Source organism: Protopterus annectens, chromosome 5.part0, assembly GCF_019279795.1.
Source record: "Protopterus annectens isolate FY-2018-M chromosome 5.part0, PAN1.0, whole genome shotgun sequence".
Taxonomy (NCBI): domain Eukaryota; kingdom Metazoa; phylum Chordata; order Ceratodontiformes; family Protopteridae; genus Protopterus; species Protopterus annectens.
The window spans coordinates 737240985-737264496 of record NC_056735.1 but is presented as its reverse complement, the minus strand read 5'-3'; the positions used below and the strand labels follow the sequence as shown (position 1 = coordinate 737264496).

The 23512-nt window shown below is 41.2% G+C and overlaps 1 protein-coding gene across 2 annotated transcripts in view; it reads right to left on the bottom strand.

Moving 5' to 3' along the window:
* Window positions 1–23512, bottom strand: part of DYNC2H1 (dynein cytoplasmic 2 heavy chain 1) — a 6555988-nt gene that overhangs the window by 828478 nt on the left and 5703998 nt on the right. For both annotated transcript variants that reach the window (XM_044072582.1, XM_044072581.1), the window contains one exon: window positions 21686–21761. In XM_044072582.1, coding sequence (XP_043928517.1) covers window positions 21686–21761 — 76 coding nt within the window. The remainder of the gene's footprint in view (window positions 1–21685; window positions 21762–23512) is intronic.

The following is a 23512-nucleotide window of genomic DNA, read 5'->3' as shown; positions in this document are numbered from 1 at the left end:
GAATCCAATGATCTAGGCATCTTGAAAGCTGGTGCTGAAGATGTAAAAGAAGATGCAGAGCATCCAGAGAGTGCTTATTAGCCTCCTTGGCTTTTTCTCTGTATTTTTTCATAACCCTTTTCCCCCTTATTTCTGTCCAAAGAGTTTTTGGTAGATGAGAAAGTTGCAGACATCAAAGAAGAGGAAGGTGGTGGCAGGGATGACTCTTTCACAAAGACTGGGAGAAGTCCCTTCAGGACTAATCTATTAAGGCACGCCGTAACAGTCATGTGGGCCATGCAGTAATCCTCATCAAGATATCCTACACCCAGGGAAAAGACACACTTAACTTGTGCTTCTGAATTTGGTATTTTGTGGCCACAGGCTGCACATTTCTTGAAGTCAAAAGATTTCACGGTCATGTTGTAAAGAAAAAAAAAACAGGAATCACAACACAAGTAAAACTACACGGTTTCCACAAGTAAAACTACACAGTATTATGAATTAGTTAAGGAGACAGCTATCAAATTTAAATTCATACCTGACTACAACTAAGAAGAGAGAGAGAGAGATAAGTGCATCAACAGTGAGAGGAAAAACAGATGAAGGAAATTTTTTTTGTTTATACATAGGGTAAGGAGACATGGGAATCCCAGAAAAGGAGAAGTGGAAGAAGAAGAAATAGAAAACTAGAGGAAATACCCTAAACATAAATAGTTCAACTTAACCGAGTCAACTGAGCAGTGCCACGTCCTACTCTAATAGCCAACAAACATGATCTGAGGTAATATATTGGGGATAGGAGGGGATTTATGAATAAGGGGAGGAGCCTGAGCTTTCAATCCCAACTTCAGATTGGCTGAAGTTGGATTCAAGGTCAGACGTGAAGACCCATATGGTGAGGAACAGATTAAAGAGGCATCAGATCTGGTTCTATTTCTTTTGTATACTTTAATGACAAAATACAATAAAAACATCAAAATAATCAATCGTCCAGTGATTATTATGGGTTAGCATTCATCATTTTTTAAATCTTGAAATGCAATTCAAAAGTACAATAAAAGAAGAAAAAAATAATTTTTTCATGGAGACAAGCCCATACTTTGCCCTCCAACTAAACCCTTATTTATACATACCAACTCCTCTGTCCCACAACTACAGAGAAAAGTAAAAACCCCATTGTAACATATCCTGGTTAAACACAATACAAAGCAAAGTGGTTTTGACCAACCACAATAAAAAACAATTAAAAATTGCTCAATGAAACTACATGTGACTTGAGTTAATGATGCCCACATAAAAAAAATAAATAAATATGACTGTCACAAAAGCACTAAATGCAATCACAAAACAAAAACACAAATTAATATTAACTTATAAAAACAAAGTCAGGTAATCTTATTCATTTATATATTATCAAACTAGTCAAATACACATAAACCCAAAAAAACACACCACCAACCAACATCCTTCGCATAAGTCAAAATCAAGATATACAAGTACTTTTATTTATTTTTTTATTGACCTTAGAAACATAATACTTAATCAATTATAAAAAAACAGGCAATCAAAACTCAAGAAAAAACAAGTGTAAAACATATTAAACATCAAATAAAATAGACTAATATTACAGAATGCAGATTACTGCAACAGCAAAAAAACAGAAAAATATAAATATCATAAGAAATATTCGGAAAACGTCTCAGAAAAGCACTGCTCTGCCCACCTACATTAAAAACGAAAGTGAAACCTGACCTAAGGTAGCCTGATATCACTACCACAATCCCCCCCCCCCCCACAAACATTCACTCATGCACACACACATTTAGAAAACCAAAGAACACCACTACTACTGTACATCCACACAAAGTCCAAATCTGCATCACTGAAATGAAAGGGAAACAGAAATGAAAATAAAATATATGGAGGGGGGGTTCTCAGGTGTAATAATTAAGTATCATAGACTGAGGGGCATGGGAACTTGACTCATGATTCCACAAATCAAATAAATCATTCTCATAACTCTCAATAATCAATATTTTATTACACCACAAATTACCACATACTCCACAAGTGTATATGTATAATTGATGAAAAAATGTGTCACTCTATGGGTGCAAAGTGCAGAAGCTTGTCCTGTACAGGGCATAAACTCATCTCTGGATGTGCACACACATTTACTCAACATCTCACTGTATGCACAAATACAGGCACTTTTCAGCTGAGTAACATGCCTGTGGCACATTTATGACAGAGACCCAGAATACAAAGGGAAGGTATACAAACTGCACAGAAGCCACTCCAGCAATTAATTAAACTGGAGGACGAAGCTCTGTGAAGCAGCAATGCTAACTATGTAGACGTTTCTGAAACAGATGAAGTTATACACTAAGATTGGAGTCTTTGTGAAGAAAAAAGAAGTTATGTTCTTACCATAACGTTCCATGTGGAGTGTTCATCTCGCCTTTGTTCTTACACACGGGTTCGGAGCCGATCCTCGGCTCCGAGTTGGCCGCATAGCAAAGCTCTGCATCTTAGAGAAGCTCGAGACCAGGCTATATCCCACAATCCTCCCTGCCATTACTCAGATCTAGTTTGCAAGCAAACCAGACCAACCATAAACCTCAGGTGCTAAGGCTACACACAGCCACAAAAATCAGAGACACTATCACACTGACAAATTAACTAAAGGGTAGCAAAATATACCCCATGAGGTAAGAAACAATATACCCGGGAGGGGTTAAGGCATGTGGAACAGACTCTAGTCCTACTCGTTCTTCCAAACACGTGAGGGAGGGAAGGGAGGGAATGTAAGAACAAAGGCGAGATGAACACTCCACATGGAACGTTATGGTAAGAACATAACTTCTTTATGTGAGAGTGTTCAATCTCGCCGTTTGTTCTTACACACGGGTAGCGTCCCTAGCTCCGTCACCCCGAGTGACTCATGGAAGAACGTTCCTAAGCACAGTGGAACCAAAAGATGTCCTGTCTTTGGAGGCTTTGTCAACCTTATAATGAGCAATGAAAGTATGTGGTTTAGACCACGTGGCTGCTGCACAAATCGTGTCCAAAGGCAGACGAGCTGCATGAGCCAAGGAAGTGGAAATGGATCTGGTAGAATGGCCCTTAGGTTTGGTGGGCAAGGCCTGATTCGACTTAGAATATACAAAGGCTATACAATCAGTAAGCCATTTAGAAAGTGTACGTTTTGTAAATGCCATGCCCTTTTTATTGTCTGCAAATGCGACAAAAAGCTGATCTGTTTTCCTGTAATCTTTAGTCCTGTCCAAATAAAATCTTAGTTGTCTGTGGACATCTAACTTGTGCAGCATATATTCCAACTTGCTGGTATGGTTTTTGAAAAAGGTAGGGAGTTCTATGGACTGATTAATATTCGTGACAGAACATACCTTAGGAAGGAAAGACGGATTTGTTCGCAAGGAGACTCTATCTGGGTGGAAAATTAAGTAAGGTGGTTTGACTGATAGTGCTTGCAGCTCTGAAACTCTTCAAGCTGAAGTAACAGCTACAAGAAAAAGTGTCTTCCACGACAAAAACTTCAGGAGGCAAGAAGAGGCTGGTTCAAAGGGTGGCAACATTAGTTGCGACAATAACAAATTTAAATTCCATGGGAATAAAGGGTCTCTGACGGGCAGCCGAAGATGGAAGGATCCTTTCATAAAAGCCTTACAAATCCTGTGGGACATAATAGGAGAACCGTCCTCACCAACATGGTAGTTGGATATGGCCGCCAACTGTACTCTTAGTGTGGAAGTAGAGGCTCCTTTGTGAAAAAGGATGGATAGAAATTCTAGAACTTTATGTAAAGGAGCTACCAGGGGGTCCAAGTGTTGGCTAGATGCCCAGTATACAAAGCGTTTCCATTTACTCCTGTAGAGTTTTGTAGTGGAAGCCTTATGAGAGGCAACCAGAATGCGTTGAACTGCCGGAGAAAGAAGATCAGACCTGGCTAGGCAGGGAAGTGGAGCAGCCAAGCTGCTAGTTTGAGGGATAGAAGAGACGGGTGAGAAACTCCCGACGAATGGGTCAGTAGATCTGGTACTGGGTCCAGGATCCACGGTTCCTCTGTTTGATGGGCTCGAAGAAAGGGGAACCATATCTGTCGAGGCCAGAATGGGGCTATGAGTATAATTGTCCTTTCCAGGTTCCTGGCTTTCTGAAGAAATTTGGGAATCAAGGGGGTAGGTGGAAATGCATATAGGAGACCCGGGGGCCAATCGTATATCAGTGCGTCCCTGGGGGCATCCCCTGGAGGGGGTAGAAGGGCAAAATAGCTTCTGCATTTGGTATTGATCGGGGAGGCAAATAGATCGCAGCAAGGCTGGCCCCATCTGCGGAAAATTCTTTCCGCCACCTGTAGCTTGAGGGACCACTCGTGAGGTAACAGGATGGCTCTGCTCAACCTGTCCGCAATGACGTTGGATGACTCTGGGATGTGCGTTGCTATCAGAAAGCGACCTGTGGACTCTGCCCATTGCCAAATTCTCATGGCCTCTCTGCATAATGGGTAAGATCTGGTTCCCCCGTTTGTTTATGTATCAGACTACAGACATGCTGTCTGTCTGAACTGCTACTGTTCCTAGAGGTAGGAAGGTTTGAAAGTGTTGCAACGCCAGGAACACCGCCCTCATTTCCAGAACATTTATGTGCAGGTTGTACTCCATGTTGGATCATTCCCCTTGGACTGTTCTTCCCTGAAATAGTCCCCCCCACCCTATCAGAGAAGCGTCCGTGGTTATCGTGGCCGTCGGATTGGGTAGAACAAATGGATGACCCATAGTGAGATCTTGACTGTACACCCACCATGAGAGGTCTCGTTTGCAAGAATCTGTTATCAGAATCTCGTGCACTAGGGGTAACTGCTGGAACGACCACTGCATGAACAGCAGCCATTGGAGGAGCCTCATGTGCAATCTCCCCATAGGGACTGCAATCAGGGACGCTGCCATGAGTCCCAAAACCTTCAAGACTAGTTTGGCCGGGGCTTTCCTGCTTCGCAGTAGAAGAAGAACCTGTTCCTTGAGGGATGAAGCCCTTATTGGAGGGAGCTTTACCAGTGTTAAACGTGTATCTAGGTCTGCTCCGATGAACGAAATATGCTGTGAGGGCAGTAAGGCAGATTTTTCGAAGTTTATGGAAATCCCTAGGTGGGAACAAAGGTTGACTGTGTAGTCTCTGGCTTGTATGAGGCGACGCTCGGTGGTGGCGGTGAGGAGCCAGTCGTCCAGATAGGGAAACACCCGGAATCCTAGACGTCTCAAGTGAGACGCTACCACTGCCATGCATTTGGTGAATACCCTGGGGGCTGAGGTGAGCCCAAAGGGCAGGGCTCGAAATTGAAAGTGACTGGCTCCCAGCCGGAAGCGCAGGTGATCTCTGGACGGTCTGGCCATCTTGATGTGGTAGTAAGCGTCCTTGAGATCTATCGAGCACATCCAGTCGTCCTTCTGTAAAAATGGAAGGATCGATTGAAGCGTGACCATCCGGAATTTTTCCTTCTTCACGAAGGTATTGAGATTGCTGAGATCCAAAATCGGTCTCCAGTCCCCTGTCTTTTTTGGAACTAAAAAGAACCTTGAGTAAGTTCCGGATCCTTTTTGGTCCGCCGGGACTGGCTGAATGACTCTTTTTTTCGAGCAGCTTTGAAATTTCTATTGCTGCTAGGCCTCGCAGATGGGGTGGCACATCTGGAAACCTTCTTTGTTGGGGTGGAGTTGACATGAAGGGGATTTTGTATCCTCTGGTTACAATGCTTTTTACCCAAGAGTCCGAGGTGAGAGTTAGCCAGGCCTGTGGATATAAAGCCAAGCAACCCCCGACTGCCTCCAGAGCAGGACAGTCGGGCCCCCGTTCAGGAGTGCTGGAAAGGCTTACCAGGGATAGGATCCCCGTCGCCTTGGTTCTGCGGACCCCCTCTGCCACCGGGGCGACGTCTTCCATTTCTGCCCCCCCGTCTGCCTCTGGTGGGGGGGGGGGTCACTCTGTGTGGCCTGGAAAGATCCCTGAGTTTTACGGAACCACATTTTTCTGCCTCATTGCCCTTTGGGGTACGGCCTAGTTGGAGCAGAAAAATGGACTCAGACAGCAGACAGAGTCTTTCCTTCTTGCTCACACCAAGTTAGTGTCTCTTTCACTTTGGGCCCAAAAAGAGTGGCACCATCAAAGGGGGCGTTGGCGAAGGAAGACTTGAAGGCTTCCGCAAATGAGCACAGCCACATCCAGGATTGTCTTCGTAGAGCAATCGCTGAAGCTGCAGCTCTACTCGATCCTTCAGCCACAGACGAGATGAGCCTCATAGATGAGTTCACTATGGAGGTAAGGGTGTTAAGCTGTGCTGTTACCTTATCTGAAACAGCAGCATCTGTGTTACCCTGGAGGGTATTTCCCAGCTCCTTGATGAGATCCCTCTGCAGACGTGTAAAATGTGTCAAATAGTTTAGCGAACGCATGGAAAAAGTCGCTGAACTAAAAACACGCTTACCATATCTGTCCATAGTCCTAGAATCCTTATTAGGAGGATGAACAGAAGAGGAAGACTCAGACATCTCCTTTTTAGTGGCTGCAGCCACCACCATAGCGTCGACCGGGACTCCCTTGGTGAGATAAGCCTTGTCCTGGGGAGCGGTGATAAACTTACTTGGTTTTCGAGGGACCGGTTCCACTGTGTCCGGTGTCTCCCACGCCCTTCGAGCAATTAAATCCATTAATTCATCGAAGGGCAGAGTAACCCAGGAGGTAGAAGGTTGAGCACCAAAAGCCTTCAGCAACACCGACTCATCCTCAGTGGGGGCTAGGGACTGCCAATCACCCCTCTGTTTTAAGATCTCCAAGATGTCCGCAAATGAGACATCCTCAGAGGGGGATTTTGGGGACCCCTCTGCCTCATCCAAGTCAGTGTCAGATGTTAGAGATTCCTGCGGGGAATCCAAGTGCCTCCTCTTGCACAGTCTCTTCCTCGGAACCTCATCGGAGGGGGCTTCCGGTGAGGCCTCCGAGGAACAGGGGGCACCCTCTGGGGGTGGCTGAGGCAATGGTGCTCTATGCTTTGGATGGGTCGTGGGGGCAGAAACAGAGAGCGGCCCCTTAGGGGAGGGAGAAGACGCCTCCGATGAAGTGGTTGTCTGTGTAGACAAAACCTTCCTCATAAGGTCAAAAACCCCTGAACCCCGGGCCGAGGACTCCTCCGGTTCCGAAGAACATGGAAGGATCCCAGACACGGGGCCCGTGGGCCTCGACCCCGAAGATGGAGCCGAGCCAATCTGCGCCGAGGCCCCAAGATGGAGAGTCAGCACCGAAAGGTCGGTACGACTCTCAGTCCCGGAACCAAGGAGAGATCGTCGACTCCGCGACTCACCTACAGGTTCTGAAGGAGTTGAAGTCAATGGTGTCGATCGTGCAATGGACGGTTTCGGCACCGAGGGCTCCACTATCATTGGCTCATCCTCTCCCGGCTCCGAAGACTGGATGGGTCTCGAAGGAGGACCTGTTGGAGATAAAGGGAGGCCTTCTAGTTTCGACGCCAATTGGGAGGAAACTGTAATCAACTTGGAAAGGGCCGTGTTCTCCATAAGTTTCTGCATGACACGATCCACATCTGTATCGGATAACGGTCTGGAAGATCGGGGTCGAAAGGTGCGAAGATGGCACCGACCGAAGAATGGAAGGTGGCGGTAGCTCCTACACCGGTTCCAAGACCTGGGGCTCAGTGAAAGATAAATGTTCGACGCTCGGCCCCGAAGTCTGTGGAACCGGCGAACGAACTTTCGAAGATGAACTCGGAGCCGATGACATGGGCTCTGACATCTTCGACCCCTTCGAGGACTTAGAAGCCTGGTCCGACTTGTCCAAAGCCTCCTGGAAGGCAGGCTTAAGTAGTCCCCTATCTATAAGTTTCCTGCGTCTATCTGTCATGACCCTCCCACTGAAGGAATGGCATATAGAGCAATCTTCTTGCAGGTGGAGAGGGCCAAGACAGTAGACGCAGGAAGTGTGGTTGTCAGTGATGGACATTTTCTGCCCACACTGACATCTTTTAAAACCGGATTTGGCTTTTTCTGACATAACCGGTAGTAAGACACTTTACTATGAAAAATTTTAAAACACTAGCTATAACAAGTAATAACTATAAGAAAATATTTATATTGCTATAAGTGATAAGAAGAGGTAGGCCACAAAAGGGAACCTATGAAAAAATGACAGGACTAATTACAATAACACACACACACTAGTACTAATCAAAAACTAACTTCTCAAGAACTATAAGAACTTTTTAAAGTAGAAAGATAACAATCTTATCTGAATATACCAAAATTTTCTCTGGTCCGAGCTCTCGTCGATGTGATCCATTGCAGCGGCAAACTAGATCTGAGTAATGGCAGGGAGGATTGTGGGATATAGCCTGGTCTCGAGCTTCTCTAAGATGCAGAGCTTTGCTATGCGGCCTACTCGGAGCAGAGGATCGGCTCCGAACCCGTGTGTAAGAACAAACGGTGAGATTGAACACTCTCACATTATCTATGTTCCACATTGTGTTGTATAAAGTAACAGAAACAAAATACTCTTATTTGGCTGTTGAGAAAGACAAACAGAGCTACTGCTGAGTGTCCCTACATCCCTAGAATCTTTAGAAGATGCAAGGACCTAATTCCCCTGCATAAGCAAGTATCTTCCTGCTCAGGGCATCTGCCAACTAATCCTGCAGGCCTACAAAAAGACTGCTGAAAGATGTAGGTTGAAATGCAAAAATGTCTTGCAAACAATGACTTCCTCTTTGTACAGTTGGAAAGATTGAATCCCTCCTTGTTTGTTAACATACTTTGTTACTGTAGAACTATATATCCTGATCTGTAGAATTGGTAGAACACTGTCTGGAAAAGCTGATGACACACCTCTGTGCACAGATTTCAATTCTATAAAAATGATGCAGAGAGAAGTCAGTGCTGGGTCTAGTTGCCCTTGGCTGATAAATACTTTAAGTGGACTCCCCATGCATAGTCTAAAGAATCTATTATTAAGCACTAGGTCTCTGTTGGGGGAGGGAGTGAAACTCCCATACATAAGTATTCTACATCTGTCCATTATAAAAAATTAATTCTTTATGTAAGGAGAAACTGAGATCAACACTTTCGGTGAGTTGTTCGCCCATTTCCATGGTTTTTTTGGATGCTTCTGTTTCTCATCTTATGAAAAAGGTATCTGTATGGTATCAAAATCTTATCACCACAGTGTCATTTGAAGTGTGGGCATGTGGGGATAGATGACAGATCCCTTGTCTTGTGTGAGTAGGTCCACTCTGTGAGGTAACTTGTGATGACTGCCCTTGGCTAAATGCTGAAGATAAGGGAACCAATGCTGCCTGGACCAAAAGGAAGCCACCAGCAAGGTTTTTTTATTTTATTTATTTTACATTTGTTTACCGGGTAAGGTCCGACTGGGTTGGCAGCCCATTTTCAGTGGAGACCCAGGGAGAAAAGCTCCACAATATACAATACAATTTAGACAGTAGACTAAAAACAGTATGATCAGTACATATTACTCAATTTCAACATACAATACAATTTAGGCAGTACACTAAAAACAATATGAATCAATTCATATTAGTCAATTTCAACAGAACAGCACAGCATTCATAGCATTTGACAGAGTGCTGACAGTGTATATGTACATAATGTAAAAACTAGCTAACTGTTTACTCATGGAACTCAGAGGAAATTAAAAAATACAGACGGAGTAAGAAATTGAAAAGCTACAGTTTGTAACTATAATAAATTAGTGAGAAAGAGTATCCGTGAGTAGAAGAGGGTAGACAAAAGAAAAGCAAAAGAGGAAAGAGAGAAAGGACTTTAGACAAGGGTAGACAGACACTGATGCAGGAAGAGAGTAAAAGCGATGGTCTGCATGTAGGAGAAAAGGTGAGGTGGTGCTGAGCATTAAGAGTTATCCAGGACAGCAACATGGGCATAACCAGTTGTTTACAAGGTGTTCTTTCAGTTTTAGTTTAAAAGTAGGATAGGAGGGAGTACTCTGTATGTTTAGTAGAAGGGAATTCTAGTATTTAGCAATTTTGTTTGAATAGATGGAGTCTCCATGGGTGTTATGAGACTGTGTAATTTTGAGCAGTGGTCTGATGGTGGACCTGTGGGATCTGCTGCTGACATGTAGGTTGGACCAGGGATGAAATTGCAGGGCAGTCATTTGGGTTGTGAGTAATTTTGTGGGTAAGAGAGAGTTGGTTTAGTGTTAGGAGGTTTGGGAGTTTGAGCCAGTTCAGTTGTTTTAGAGCAATGCAGTGATGAGCTTTATGAGGGAGAGTTGTGGTGAACTTAGGTATTTTGTTGTAGCAGGACTCAAAGTTTTGGAGGTTAGCTTTGCATAAGTTGGTGAAATTTTGTAAACGGTATAAAACAGTGGAGAGAAGGTGATACCTAGCAGTGGCATCCTGTCATAATCTGAACTGGACTTTTGGAATGAGAGGAAGGGGAGCGAAGGCATAAAGAAACATTCCCTTTCAGAAAAGAGAAAGGGCATCCAACTTCCAAACTGGAGACATGGGACACTAGCACAAAAAAAAAGATGTTGTATGTTCAGAGGGGAGGCAAAAAGATCCAACTGAGGAGTACCCCACTGGTGGACAATGTCCAGAAACACATACCTGTGAAGCATCAACTAGCTGGGATTGTGTTATGGACCTGCTCAGAGAGTCTGCAACAAAGTTCTGACCTGAGGGAATGTAAACTGCCTGAAGTGTCACCCAATACTGGATAGCTAGTTCCCACACTAGAAGTGCCAACCAGCATACGAGATAAGACCTTGTCCCCCTTTGCTTATTAACATACCACATCATTTTGGTATTGTCTGTAAACACCTTGAGAGGCCCTGGGGAGAATACAGGATGAAATGCTTGAAGTGCCAGCAAAAGAGCTCTCATCTCTTTGACACTGAGGTGGTCTTTCCTTTGTCGAGGTGACCAAGGGACCCTGCACCCTTAGAGAGCTGAAGGATGCTCCCCATCCCACATCTGAAGTTTCTGTGAACAACTCCTGGGAGGGAAGAGGGGGTTGAAATGGAAGCCCCGGTTTGACAGCCAACTGCTGACTCCACAAATGAAATTCCAGCTTAAGGCATGGAAGTAGAGAACTATGAAGTCAAGGGGATGAGAATGCTGAACCAAATTAACTTTAGAAACCACTGAAGTTTTCTCATGTGGAGTATGGCAAAAGGGAGCAAAGAAATGTTGCAGGCCAATATAACCTAGAGCTATGAAAAACTCCCTGGCTGTGAGTGAGGCCAGAAGAAGGGACTGAAAGAAGGAAATGAGAATTTATGCCTTGGGAGGAGACAAGGATGCCGACATTGGAACAGTCTGGATCCTGCACCCCAGAAATACATGATCCTGCGAAGGAATTAGAAAGGACTTTTGGAAATTTATAGTGAACTCGAGGCTTTGCAAGAGAGAAATGGAAAAGTCAGGATGCTGCAGTAAAATCTCTGGACAGGGAGCTTGAAAAAGGAGATAGTCTAAGTAAGGAAAGACCTGTACTCCCCTTAGCCTGCAAAAAGCAATAACAGAAGTGAGGCACTTGGTGAATGCTCTTGGGGCAATAGAAAGGCCAAAGGGCAAAGCAGAGAACTGAAAATGCCAGGAAGCAATAGACAAATGTAAAAACTTCCTGGAAAAAGGGGATGAATACGGATGTAAAGATAAGCATCCTTGAAATCCAGAGACACTTGAAAAGCCTGAAGCAGCAGCATAAGGATAAAGTCTGAAAGGAAATCAACTGAAAGGAAGGAACCTTCAGAAAGGTGTTTAGGTGAGACAGATCCAGAATGGGCCTCCAAGTGCCTTCTTTTCTGGGGATCAGGAACATTCTGGAGTAAAACCCCTCCCCCTTTGAGAAACCAGAACTGCATGAATAGTTCCCTGAGACAAAAGATCCTGAAACACCACTGGAAAACATGCCAACTGTTCCTGAGGGGGCTGAGGAATGCCCATGAAAGGGGGAAGACATTTCCAGACCATGTAGTACCCTAGACAGATAACAGACAGAACCCATGAATCCTGAGTAATCTTTAACCAAACTGGAAGGGATACAGAAAGATGAATAGAAAGAGAAATTTGGCTAAGAAGAACAGGATAATCAGACAGCACCTGGTTTGTCAGGAAAATGTTTCAGTGTCCACCCTTTTTACCTTTGGGAGGAGGACAAGACTGCCTACAAACAAAACCCAGCTTATTCCTTTGAAACTTAGGCACAGGAGAGAAAAAAACATGTTTCAATTCCTGTAAAGCCTTGCCCTTATCATGAAGACACTTAAACAAATCAGCAGCAGCTGCACCAAATAAGTTTTTGCTATCCAGAGGGGCATCCATCAACTTAGCCTTAATATCTTCAGGCAAAGGTTGAAGCCGAAGCTAGGAACATCTCCTCATCACAGAACCAAAAGCAGCAGCTCTAGAAGAACATCTGCTGCATCAAAACTGCACTTAATAGAAAGGCGAGCCACTTGAGATGAAGTTCCTAACAGAGAGAGAGCAGAAGTCTTACCCTCAGAATCAGGAAGGTCAGAAATTGCCTGAGAAAGAAGAGCTAAAATATATCTTGACAAATTAGTCTGATAATTGATAACATTAAAAGCAAGGGTAGCTGAGGTATAAACCTTCTTACCTGGCCTTTCCACAGTTCTGCTGTCTTTATCAGAAGGAAGTAACTTCATAAAAGGCAGCAACCAAAATGACTTGTCAGATGCCGCAGACACCACAGAGGGGTCAGCAGAAGGACATTTATAGGGAAATTTGCAATCATTAGGCACTCTGTAAAACCTATCAAGTTTTTTGGGGGCAGGGGGGATGAGAGTCAGGAGCCTGAGACCCAGTAGAAAACACATCCAACAAGGCAGACAAAACAGGAGGAACAGCAGACAGTCTAGGAGAGTCCATTTGTAGAAGCTTGTAATACCTTTTCTGAACCTGGGCACAATCCCATTTAAAAAATTCCATCATTCTGGAAATTGTGTCCCCAAAGGAAATCTCTTCAAAAGTAGTGTCAGGAATAGTGGACTCCTCTTCTTCAGAACCATAGTCTAAGGGAGAAGGAATCTGAGAAGAATAAGCAAGGGATTCCTCATCTGAATCCCCCTCTTCCTCAGAGAAATCCTGTTCCCTAGGCCTTTGGAATGGAGTAAAGGACCAAGGTGGAGCAGGAACCTTGGGGAGGCTTTAAAGCCATATGGGCATTAAACAGCCCCTGAGTGAAATGCTGCCATTCACTCTGAGGATCCTTGTTAGCAGGAGAAATGTATTTTGTTTTGTATTTCTTTTTCAAGGGGACATCCGCCTTATAAAATTTAGATGGCTCAGACCCCAGATGGCATTCTACAGTTGTAGTTAGTATTTTCTCCCTAACCAAAATCTGAGGAACAGCCCTAGAACCTTTGGAAATAATCACAGTTCCTACAATTCCCCATGAACATCCGAAGCAAATGTCTGCAAGGCCTCTAGAAACGTGCATGAAGTCAGATCCATGCCAGCCTCTGAACCAGTCACAGCAGAGGAATCCAATGACGGAGCCAGGTGATCCTCTGGGCTTTCACTAGCCTCAGGAGAGATATGTGGTGGAGGCTGTACAGAGAAAGAATCAGACCTAGATTTATTGGCTTTCTTCTTCTTAGATGGCTGACTCTCGGAGTAGGAAGTTCCTTGCAGTGTCTTTGCCTAAAAGCTTAAGACATTGGTTCTCTAAGTAAATGGCCAAAGAGGAAAGATGACTACACAGAGTCTTTGGGACGAACGTCTGACAAATGGAACAGGAATAATGGTCGTGGGAAGCACCAAGACAAAACAAACACTGATCACGACAATCTTTATGGGGAATCTGTCTCCTGCACTGGCATTTACACTTTCTAGAAGACATGAACCCCATAAGCAACAAAACAAAAAGAAAAAAAGATAACAGCGGAAACCTCAGCAGGGCAGTTATCTGAAAATGGCTTGGTGAACCAGCAAACAAAGCGGGGGTTCAGACTGGCAGCAAATAAGTTCTGAGGATGGTACATCCAGACATCACCTTTATGCCTTACTCTGTATGTGGGGAGCATACATGTGAAGTACGGCATACCTTAAGCAACCTAAAGGCTTGGATATACTGGCCGGATATCGGGTCACCCTTGGCAGAGGATCCCTGTTGTAAAGAATACTGCAACAGTGAAATGAAGGACATCTTGTTTTACTTGATGGGAAGGAGAATATCGAACAAGCTACTAATTTGCGATGTATACATAATCTCTGTTGTACAACCTCTAGTGAATTATCTGAAGAAACCATTTGTCTATTGTCATTTGTTCCCAAGCAGAAAGACAATGAAATTTGCCTTACTGCACATTGGGATTGGTGGGAACAGGCAAAACTAGGGTAGCTGCCATTTTAAAAGTCTTTGGCTAACTCTTTCTCTCCCTATAGCCCTCAAATTAATTTTAGACTACTTCCTTTTGAATGTTTTTTTCATGTTCTAAACACTGATGCAAATTGGTAACTTTTTTGAATGTCTGAGGCACACAATTCCAAGTCCTAGAATGTGAAGACAGAATGACCAAAAATCCAGACTTACGTATTATACTAAGCCCAAGACTGCCATTTCTCAGAACATTTCATTTTGTCCAAGGTATGGCAATCTTGAAGTTGGTATATATAAGTTTGGGAAAATGAGGGGCTTTCCTCCCACATCAGGGGATGCAGGAGGGCTTAATACCAACTAATTTTTTTATTCTATTAGCAGTATTACTACTGTAAATAAAATGCTTTTCTGAACATGATCTAAAACAGCATTTTTATAAGCTACCATGTGTCCCAAATAATTACCTGCTTAACAGCTAGCGCACATGATTTACAACCCTTCTTCTCATATTAACTTAATAACTTTAAATCCTTATCAGTGAATGAGGTTTCTAATAGCACAGCTTTTCCATTTTTGTCTGATGTAGATAAACAATAGCAAGATCAGGATTATGAATTTTAAATACATTTTGCCTAGCCAGGGATGCTTTTATAAATCCAATCATCTATCTTAATGTCAGGAACCTGTGTATCACAAGTTTATCTGCTTTTAAAATATCTTTAGAAGTAAATTGCACTGGAGGCACTGCCCACTTTGCATCAAGAAGCATCATCATTTGTACATTTTTTTCCGGTAAGAAAGTGTTATCTGGAAACCAATTAAAGAAATAACCCAAATAATTCAAGGCATTGATTACATGAACTCTGGTAGATACATTTAGAGGAATGAGAGAAAATATTTCACTTTCAGAATCATGGCAGGAATGATAAAAAATCTGTTTAACAAAAATAAAAAAAATGTTACTTATCACTAAATTAATCATCAAAATGTGTTATTTTTCTTTTCATTTTTGCTACATCAAAGCTTTTCAGGTGCTTGCAAAATTTGTCTCTTAGTGTTCTATATAAAGATACAAGTCAGTCTAGGGATTGGACCCTGTTGTTTTAATACAGTTTAGTGAACAATAATAAATGGACTCCCTGTCAAAAGATTTACAGTCAAAGGAGGAATGAAATATGTCAGAAACCATATCAAATGCCAAGACAGAGGGCCTAGATTACAAAAATAACAGTGAGGTTCTAGACTCTCTAGTGTTGAAACCTTTATACCTAGCAAAATCTCAGAGGACAGTAATGTACAGACAGATGAAGGTCCTGCAAATGTATTACCTTTGGTGACCGTGTGGCTGTTACGGACAACTTTGGTACTTGAGAAAATTATCGTATGCTGCTATTGTAAGGGAGTCATTTGAAATTAGTACCTTCCTAACAAATATTTACAGACTTCCTTTCTTTCCAGTCTTAAAAGCCTCGACTGATAATTTTCCTCTTGACGGGTTTGCAAAATTTCTATATTTTCTTCTGTTTTGCAAGTCAGTGTTATTCATGACAATGAATACAGAAATAAAGACAAGCAGTGTTAAAAACAAAAACTGCAGTAATAGAACTGGCAATGGCCAATAACAATCACATTTTGATATTTATTATATGTTTCTTTGAAAATCTGAGAAAAAAAATAAATAGTAAGAGTGCAAGCCACTATGCAACATAAGAAATTCTCACTCTGATGAAGGATGTGAAGAACTTAAAATGAACAGAACAAGTAAGGAAGGTGCCTGGTTGCGTTGGCTTTATAAAACTGCCTTTCACAGAATGCCATCATGGGACTGCTATAAAGTCTTCATATAGAAAATAAACTGCTATTTAACATTCTGACAGGAGCAAAGACAAAGCAGCTGGAAGAATAATAAAATGTTATGATGGACTTTTACAGTGACCCTCATGAAAGAAAATGCCAGGTATGGAAAAGACGAAGGCTACAGCCCTGGGAGGCACAGTTGACTGCACACTGCCACAATTTCTTTAAGATGAGCTGCATTGCAAATGAGTAGCCGGTGGATGGGTGTTAGACTCACAAAGCCACTGTCTGAGGGAAGCCTTCATTATGGGTGTACAGAAGCCTGTAATGACATGGGAAAGATATTACTGACCTCCACAGTGATGTGGAATGCACATTCTTTTAATAGTAAAAATGCCGGGGATGGCATGCTGCAAATATTTGGCTGCCTGAATGACAGCCCCACCTGGCAGTTGCTGCTCTGATACTGGTGAAATTCCTGCATAAGGGAATGACTAGGCTATGCCCTGATGGAGATGGCCTGATGGTTAGCAACCATAGGGGCAAAAATCATACAGAAAAAAAAAACTTTCCTGAAGTAGAGAATCAGAATTTAAATAAAAATACACTATCTACAGAGAAGTTAAAAATAAACTCAGTGATGAGTACACATTTGCATAAACAGAAAGCACAGCAAGTTACTTTCTACCCCACCGCCTGTCAATCATTAGACTCTCTCCCAGTCAATCAGCCCATTCAGTCCTTTCAAGGAGCAGAGCTGACTGAGAGGGGTGATCAATCAAGCAGCTTCAGGGGGTGGTTTGAGTTTTTTTCTATTTTTCTCCCATTCCCTAACCTCATATCTGAAAGAACGTGAGGAAGGAAATGCAATGGGCTGTCCACAGTGGCAATGCTCTCATTTTCACAAAAGGCATTCCCTCAAAGCAGAACTGTCCCCTCCACTCACGGCACCAACAATGGTCTCTCCACTCTCTACCAAGGAGATCACATCTGTCTGTTTACTTCCAAGTGCATGCAAATTCTAAATTCACCCATTAGATGTGAACAGGCCACATCTCTTCAACCCACCCCCTCCCTAACTTAGCTCCTCCCATGTTGCAGTCACTAATTAAGTCCTGGTTGTTTCGTTGCAGTCGGGACTCCTTCCATTTGTGCCATGGAGAGAGGCTTGGCAGAGCAAGTTAAATAAAAAAATTAACAATATAAGCTACAAACACAATATTCTAACAGCCCCAAAATATTTATTTCAACAGCATCACAACTAAAAGTTAAACACTGAAGCAAAATAAAATAAAATAACCTGACATGTTGCAAAAAAAAAAAAAAACAACAAATGCAATTTCAAGTTAGAAATTAAGTTTCCTCAGCACTTCAATGAAAGCTCAAGACCACATCCACCTAGGACCATCCATATGAATACAATCCAAAGAATGAAGCTACTTAATGAGATGAGCAGAACTAGTCCTTAAAGAATACAGTTGAGAGAATCTACCAAAAAGGATCAGTGTATAGTTCACCACAGTACACTTCAATTACACAGGAAGTTCCCATGTATACATAAGGTCATCCTTCAGAGGAGCCAAAGTGACAAGAAGCAGAAAGTAATCAAGATTTTCTCTGCAGAAAAAACTAGATATAAAGACAACTAGCATCACAAGAGATGCAACACACAGACACTCAAAGATGTGAAAAAAAAATTGCAAACCAATGAAGTGAATGCTCTAACCAAATGGTGGCCAACAATATAAGATCCATTACATGTGAAGTATAGGTGCTCACAGATATCAAAATAACACTGCAAGCTATCTAACGTTTACTTAATACTAAAGTCAGTTATAGCAAGCCACTGAAGTGAATTATCATCCTAGACAGAGACCAAGCAATGTAAGAGACACTGCAAGTGTAGAACCTGCCATTCGTATATCCCAGTAAAAACAGCAGAATGTCTACAAATCATTCTAAAAATCAGAGAGAGCTTGGAGGGACACAGCGATGAAAAATACACCAATGTAATTAGAGTACTGTACTGTACTGTACTGCTACTTTACCTCAATTAAATATCTGAAAAGAAAACACAATTATTAATAAATTACAGACAGCACACAGAACAATGAGGAAATAAAAGATCATCATTTCCAAGATTAATTCAAATTTCAACAAGTAGAAGGTTTTCTCTAGTAAAACAGAAATGGGTGAACTTTCACCTAGTCCTTTTTTTTATTTATTTTAAACAGTGAAAGAAGAAGAATGGCTCTGAAATATAAACACCATCATATATGTAGATGGGAAAATCTGGTACTAACAGATGACCTTTTAGAAGTCACAAAATACACCTAAGATGTGGTAATAAGATATTGGGAAATAGGATAACTAACTATATTACATCTTATTTAAACTCTCTGCTTGTACAAGTAACAGAAAACAAAGACAATGAGGTTCATCTGAACTATTTTGTTGCTAATGCTAGAAACCTAAATTAGAAGTTCGAGGCACTGCAGACAGATTTACAGATAAATTAAATATATCTATATATAATTACAGAGGCATAGTTTAATAATAATAACCAGTCTTTTAGTAAAACTGGCTTTGAAGGGTATTACAAACCAAAGTTTGAAATTAATGGAGGAGGGGTTTCAGTTTACATTAAGAATAAATATCTAGCTCCCAGTTTTGGGGAGGAGAGCTTTCAGAAATAGTGGGGGTAAAGAAAACAATAAGATCCTCACTTATTAATCTAGCAGGTAGTAGAAGTCCTAATCGGAGTTGTGCAGAACTGGAAATGTTCATAAATCAGCTAATGGACATAGGTAGGTATAGAAAGACTATAATAGCTAGAGATCTAAATATGCCACAAGTAGCTTAGGAAAGTAGGAGTTCACCAAGGCATTTTGATAAAAGGTCTTATCATTTTTTTGCAGAAAATGGATGCCTATCAACCTTTTACTGCAAGAAATCCAGGCAAAGCCAAAAATAATGGGGGGGGGGGGCAAAGGCCCCAAATCAGGAGCAGATTTTAACTATTACTCTCATAAACTTAGAGGGCTGAAAGGATAAATAGGACGTGCTGGAGGGATAGATTTATCACTCAGAGACTCCCTATGCTGTGGAATAAAATCCCGGTCCATGTGAGGCAGAGCACCTCGCTGACTCTGTTCAAGAGAAATCTAGACCTGTGGATGGGAGATCGTAGGTTTACCCCGGGAATCATCTCTGTGTCACTGCTGGACAGAGGCACAACAAACTAATGGGCACAGTATTTTTTCATATAAGGAGTGGCGTAAGCCACAAAAATTTGGGCTAGGCTTATAAATGCCTTAGGGCAGATAGCCTAGTATAAACCTATGAACCTATGAACCTATAACAGGTTTTGCATTAGCATGCATTTTCTAAAGGATATGTGAAACTCAAATGTAACCATTACTTAGTGATGTCAATCCTCAGTGATTTGTTAGAAAACCACAAATCCTGTGGGGAACAGACCAAAAATATAAATAAAAAATGTGAACATTCTGCAAAATCCTGGACAGCTGAGAGGTATGCTATCAGTATGTGAGCTATAATACAATAAATTTAAGTATATTTGACACAGTATTATTAAGAACAGATGCTAGCATAAGTAGTGTGGAGATGACTGAACAGTTAGGGAGCTCAGAGCATCTGGGTCTCGTGAAGTGAAAGATAAATACAAATTTGGAGTTAAGGGGTAACTACAAAGAAGATTGTGCTACAAAAGAAAATAGGAAGAGATTATGGCAGATTAGCAAAGTGGAACTGGAAGAAAGACCTCAGGGAAAGGAGTATGAAAAAAAACTTGGAAAAGTTTTAAAACTGAAGATCTTGTGAACAGGTATGTTTCTAAAGTAAGGGTAAAATAAGAGAAGAAATACAAATGCCCCCTGGTGAAACAAGAACATGTTGCTGTTGTGTCTTTCGGCTTTTTCCGGTTAGGGGTCGCCACAGCAGAACTCTGGTCCGCTAATGATTGGTAGTTGATTTTTACGTGCCAAGTTACCAGCCCTGACGCACAACCTTCAACGAAGGTACGCCCATTCACGCATGTCTCCATGCAGAAGACGCTCTAGCTGAGAATCGAACCGGACAGCGTCTTACTGTGAGGCGACAACGCTATGCTAAATAAAAGGAATATAAAGATTTTGAGAAACTAAGGGTGAAAATATATCAGAATGAAATATTAAGCTATTTAAATTAGATTCAGTGGGATATAATAGAGAATTACAAAAGGCAAAGACAGAATATGAGTTCAAGCTTGTGATTAAAGAAAAGGATAACTGAAAAACATTCTACAAGCACATTAGAAACTATAATGTAAATGCCAATTAGATCTTTTCTGTGAAGGCAAGTAATACCAAGAAGTCAGAAGATTGAAGGAAACAGAAGAAATGTCTGCAGAACATTATGCTAAGCAGGGGAAGGAAAATGTTAAAGGGTTAGACTCATATGAAGTATGAAACATGGGGACTTGTCCAGTGATAATAGAAGATATGACATTTAATGCATTAAGTAGAATAAGGGTAGAGTGGTGAATCTGGGACAGATTGCCTAAAATGGCTATCTTACAACTAATATCAGTAAGCAAATAACAGTGTCTGATGTACTTGTTCCAAAAGGTGTTGAAACAGAGGTATACTTCAAAAGTATTGAAGATAAACGTTAGAGTGCCATCCACCATAGCAATACTACAAATGATCCATCTAATTACATACCAATAAGCCTGACTGGGATATAGATTCACAGACATCCCAAGGCCTCAGTCTCATGATCATTCTTGCCTTGCTAGTACCCTCCCTCAGGCTGAACATATTTGTCAGTTCAAGAGTAAATCTGTGGATACCCATCCAGTCTTCTACTTTATGTTAAAAGAAAGAAAGTGAGCCACACTGCTTAACATGCAGGGGAATATTATCCCAGAGGTTTTGTAGGCTCTGGGTTGTAAACCTGCTCCTCTATCGTGTTTGATTTATCTGATGGTGAAAATTTAAATCTCTGGTTCGAGTACTGATGGATATACTGGACTTGCAGAGAAAAAAGAGGTCCCAGCACAACTGTTCAGTGTTTCAGTCAGTACACAACACAGTATGATAAGCTCACTGCCATTCTTTATTTGAAAGTCTTAGTATACACTTGTATTGTCATATAAAAATTCAGCTGAATACTGAGTAGGGGTGAGGTTAGAAACTGAGACGAAAATTTTTGAAGGGTGTGATGTCAGAATTCAAAGCTTGTGGCAAAGACATGCAGAAATTGAAACACTATTTTATAGTGGGCAATGAGAGTTGTGAAAATAAGAGATATGAGAACATCTGAAGATACTAATATAAAAATACTTTTAGTTTATCACCAGCACTGCTACATCACAGAAAAATGTGGTGACAAATCAGCCAACTAAATGTATTACTGAAATGTTAAGTCAAATTATTCTGTACTGTACTATAGTATGCCATGTTCTGCTGGTAGTTTTAAAGTGTGGAACTTGCCTTCAAAAAGTCCATCAATTATTTCATATCCAGCCCGGAGATCTGATAAGGAAAACTCATAGAATTTAGTCCAACCCTGTCATGAAATAAGAGAAAAAAATTTAAATTACCACCAATATTGCATGAGCTATACCTCCAATGTACATCTGTTGCAAAAGGAAATAAATGGAAAATTACTTACCTTGCAAAAAACAAATTTTAAGCTTTTTTTTTTTTTTAAATTCTCCTTCTCGCCTGCAGTTGGCAATCAACTGCCACCAGCCCCTCTTCTCATTCACAGTGTCCACCAGACCCACCTCAGCCTCCAATGGGCTTAAACCAATCCACATATGGGGGCTAGTGAGGAGAATGAGTACAATAGTGCAGTAAATCAAAACAATAGAAGCAGTATCATAAGCGCTTTCGGGTAAATCCCTTCATCAGATGATAAAACACTAGTAAAAATATAGTATCTAATATAGTACAACACAGCCAATGAAAATCAGTTTAACTTCCTTTCTGCTAGAGCTGGTTTTAAAGGGACAACATCATTTAATCATGGGGCTTTGTCAGCTCCCAGTCTAAGAATCCATTGCATCTCTTTGTATTCAGTTTCATTATACAAGTCACCCATTCTTTGACTTCTATTTACAACACATATAACCATAAAGGCAAATACATGATCACTATGCAATTCTATATGCTTGTACAGTGCATTGTGTTCTTTTCTTAACCTTATATCTGACAGATGCTTAAAAATTCTATCTTTAAGTCTGCAATTTGTTTTTCCTACATATTATGCAGTACACTGTTAACAGTTCACAATATAGACAACATTTTGCATGTTACAGTCAGCATACATATTCAAAAGGTAATTCTTGTCGGTCCTGGGTTGTATAAAACAGTTCCCTTGTAAAATCTGCTTACAGGCTTTACAATGTAGGCATGGATAAGTTTGCTTCTTCTTAATGCCTGAATTTTTAAAATGCATAGGTTCTTGACACAAAATATCTTTCAAATTTTTATTTCTTTTAAAAATAAATCTAAGTTGTGACCCTACAACTCTAGTTATATTCTCACCTGTTAAAATAATTCTCCAGTTGTCTCTAATTATATTACATATACCACCTATATCATTACTGTATGTTAAACTTATTTTCAAACCTTCATTAGCTTTTTGATCCTGTGCATCTACCTTATTAGGCCATTTTTTACCTCTATGTAACCATGGTTTTGCACTTTGTTTTCTATAGAGACTGCAGTTTTCCATTTCCTTTTTCAGTAAATTTTTACTGTAACCTTGTGCTTGAAAATTATTCTTTAGAGAGTCCTATTCCTGTATAAAGGAATTTCCATTCGTGCAAAATCTGGATATTCTACAGACTTGCCCCTTGACAATGTGTTGGAATACATGTCTAGGGTGCATGCTATAAAATCTAAGCATGCTGTTGGTCCAAGAAGGGTTCCTATATAGTGAGGTCTCTACCTCCCCATTTTCTTTCTTAATAATACTAACATCCAGGTATTCAATAACTGAGCTAGAATAATTCAATGAAAATCTGAAAAAGTTGGTAGTAGACTCCAGATACTTAACAAGGGATGTTAATTCTGATGTGGTGCCCCCCACAAAAAGACATATTCCACAAATCTATTGTAAAAGAGAAGTTTGTCTTTCCAATCATGTGCTGCCTCAAATATCACCATATTTTCTCAGTATGCCAGGACTAGGTTAGCATATGTGCTCGCACAAGGCGTACCCATAGCTATACCTTGTCTCTGGCAATAATACTTTGTTTGACAAAGGAAAAACATTGCTCTCTAATACTAGCCTTAATAAGGAACATAACA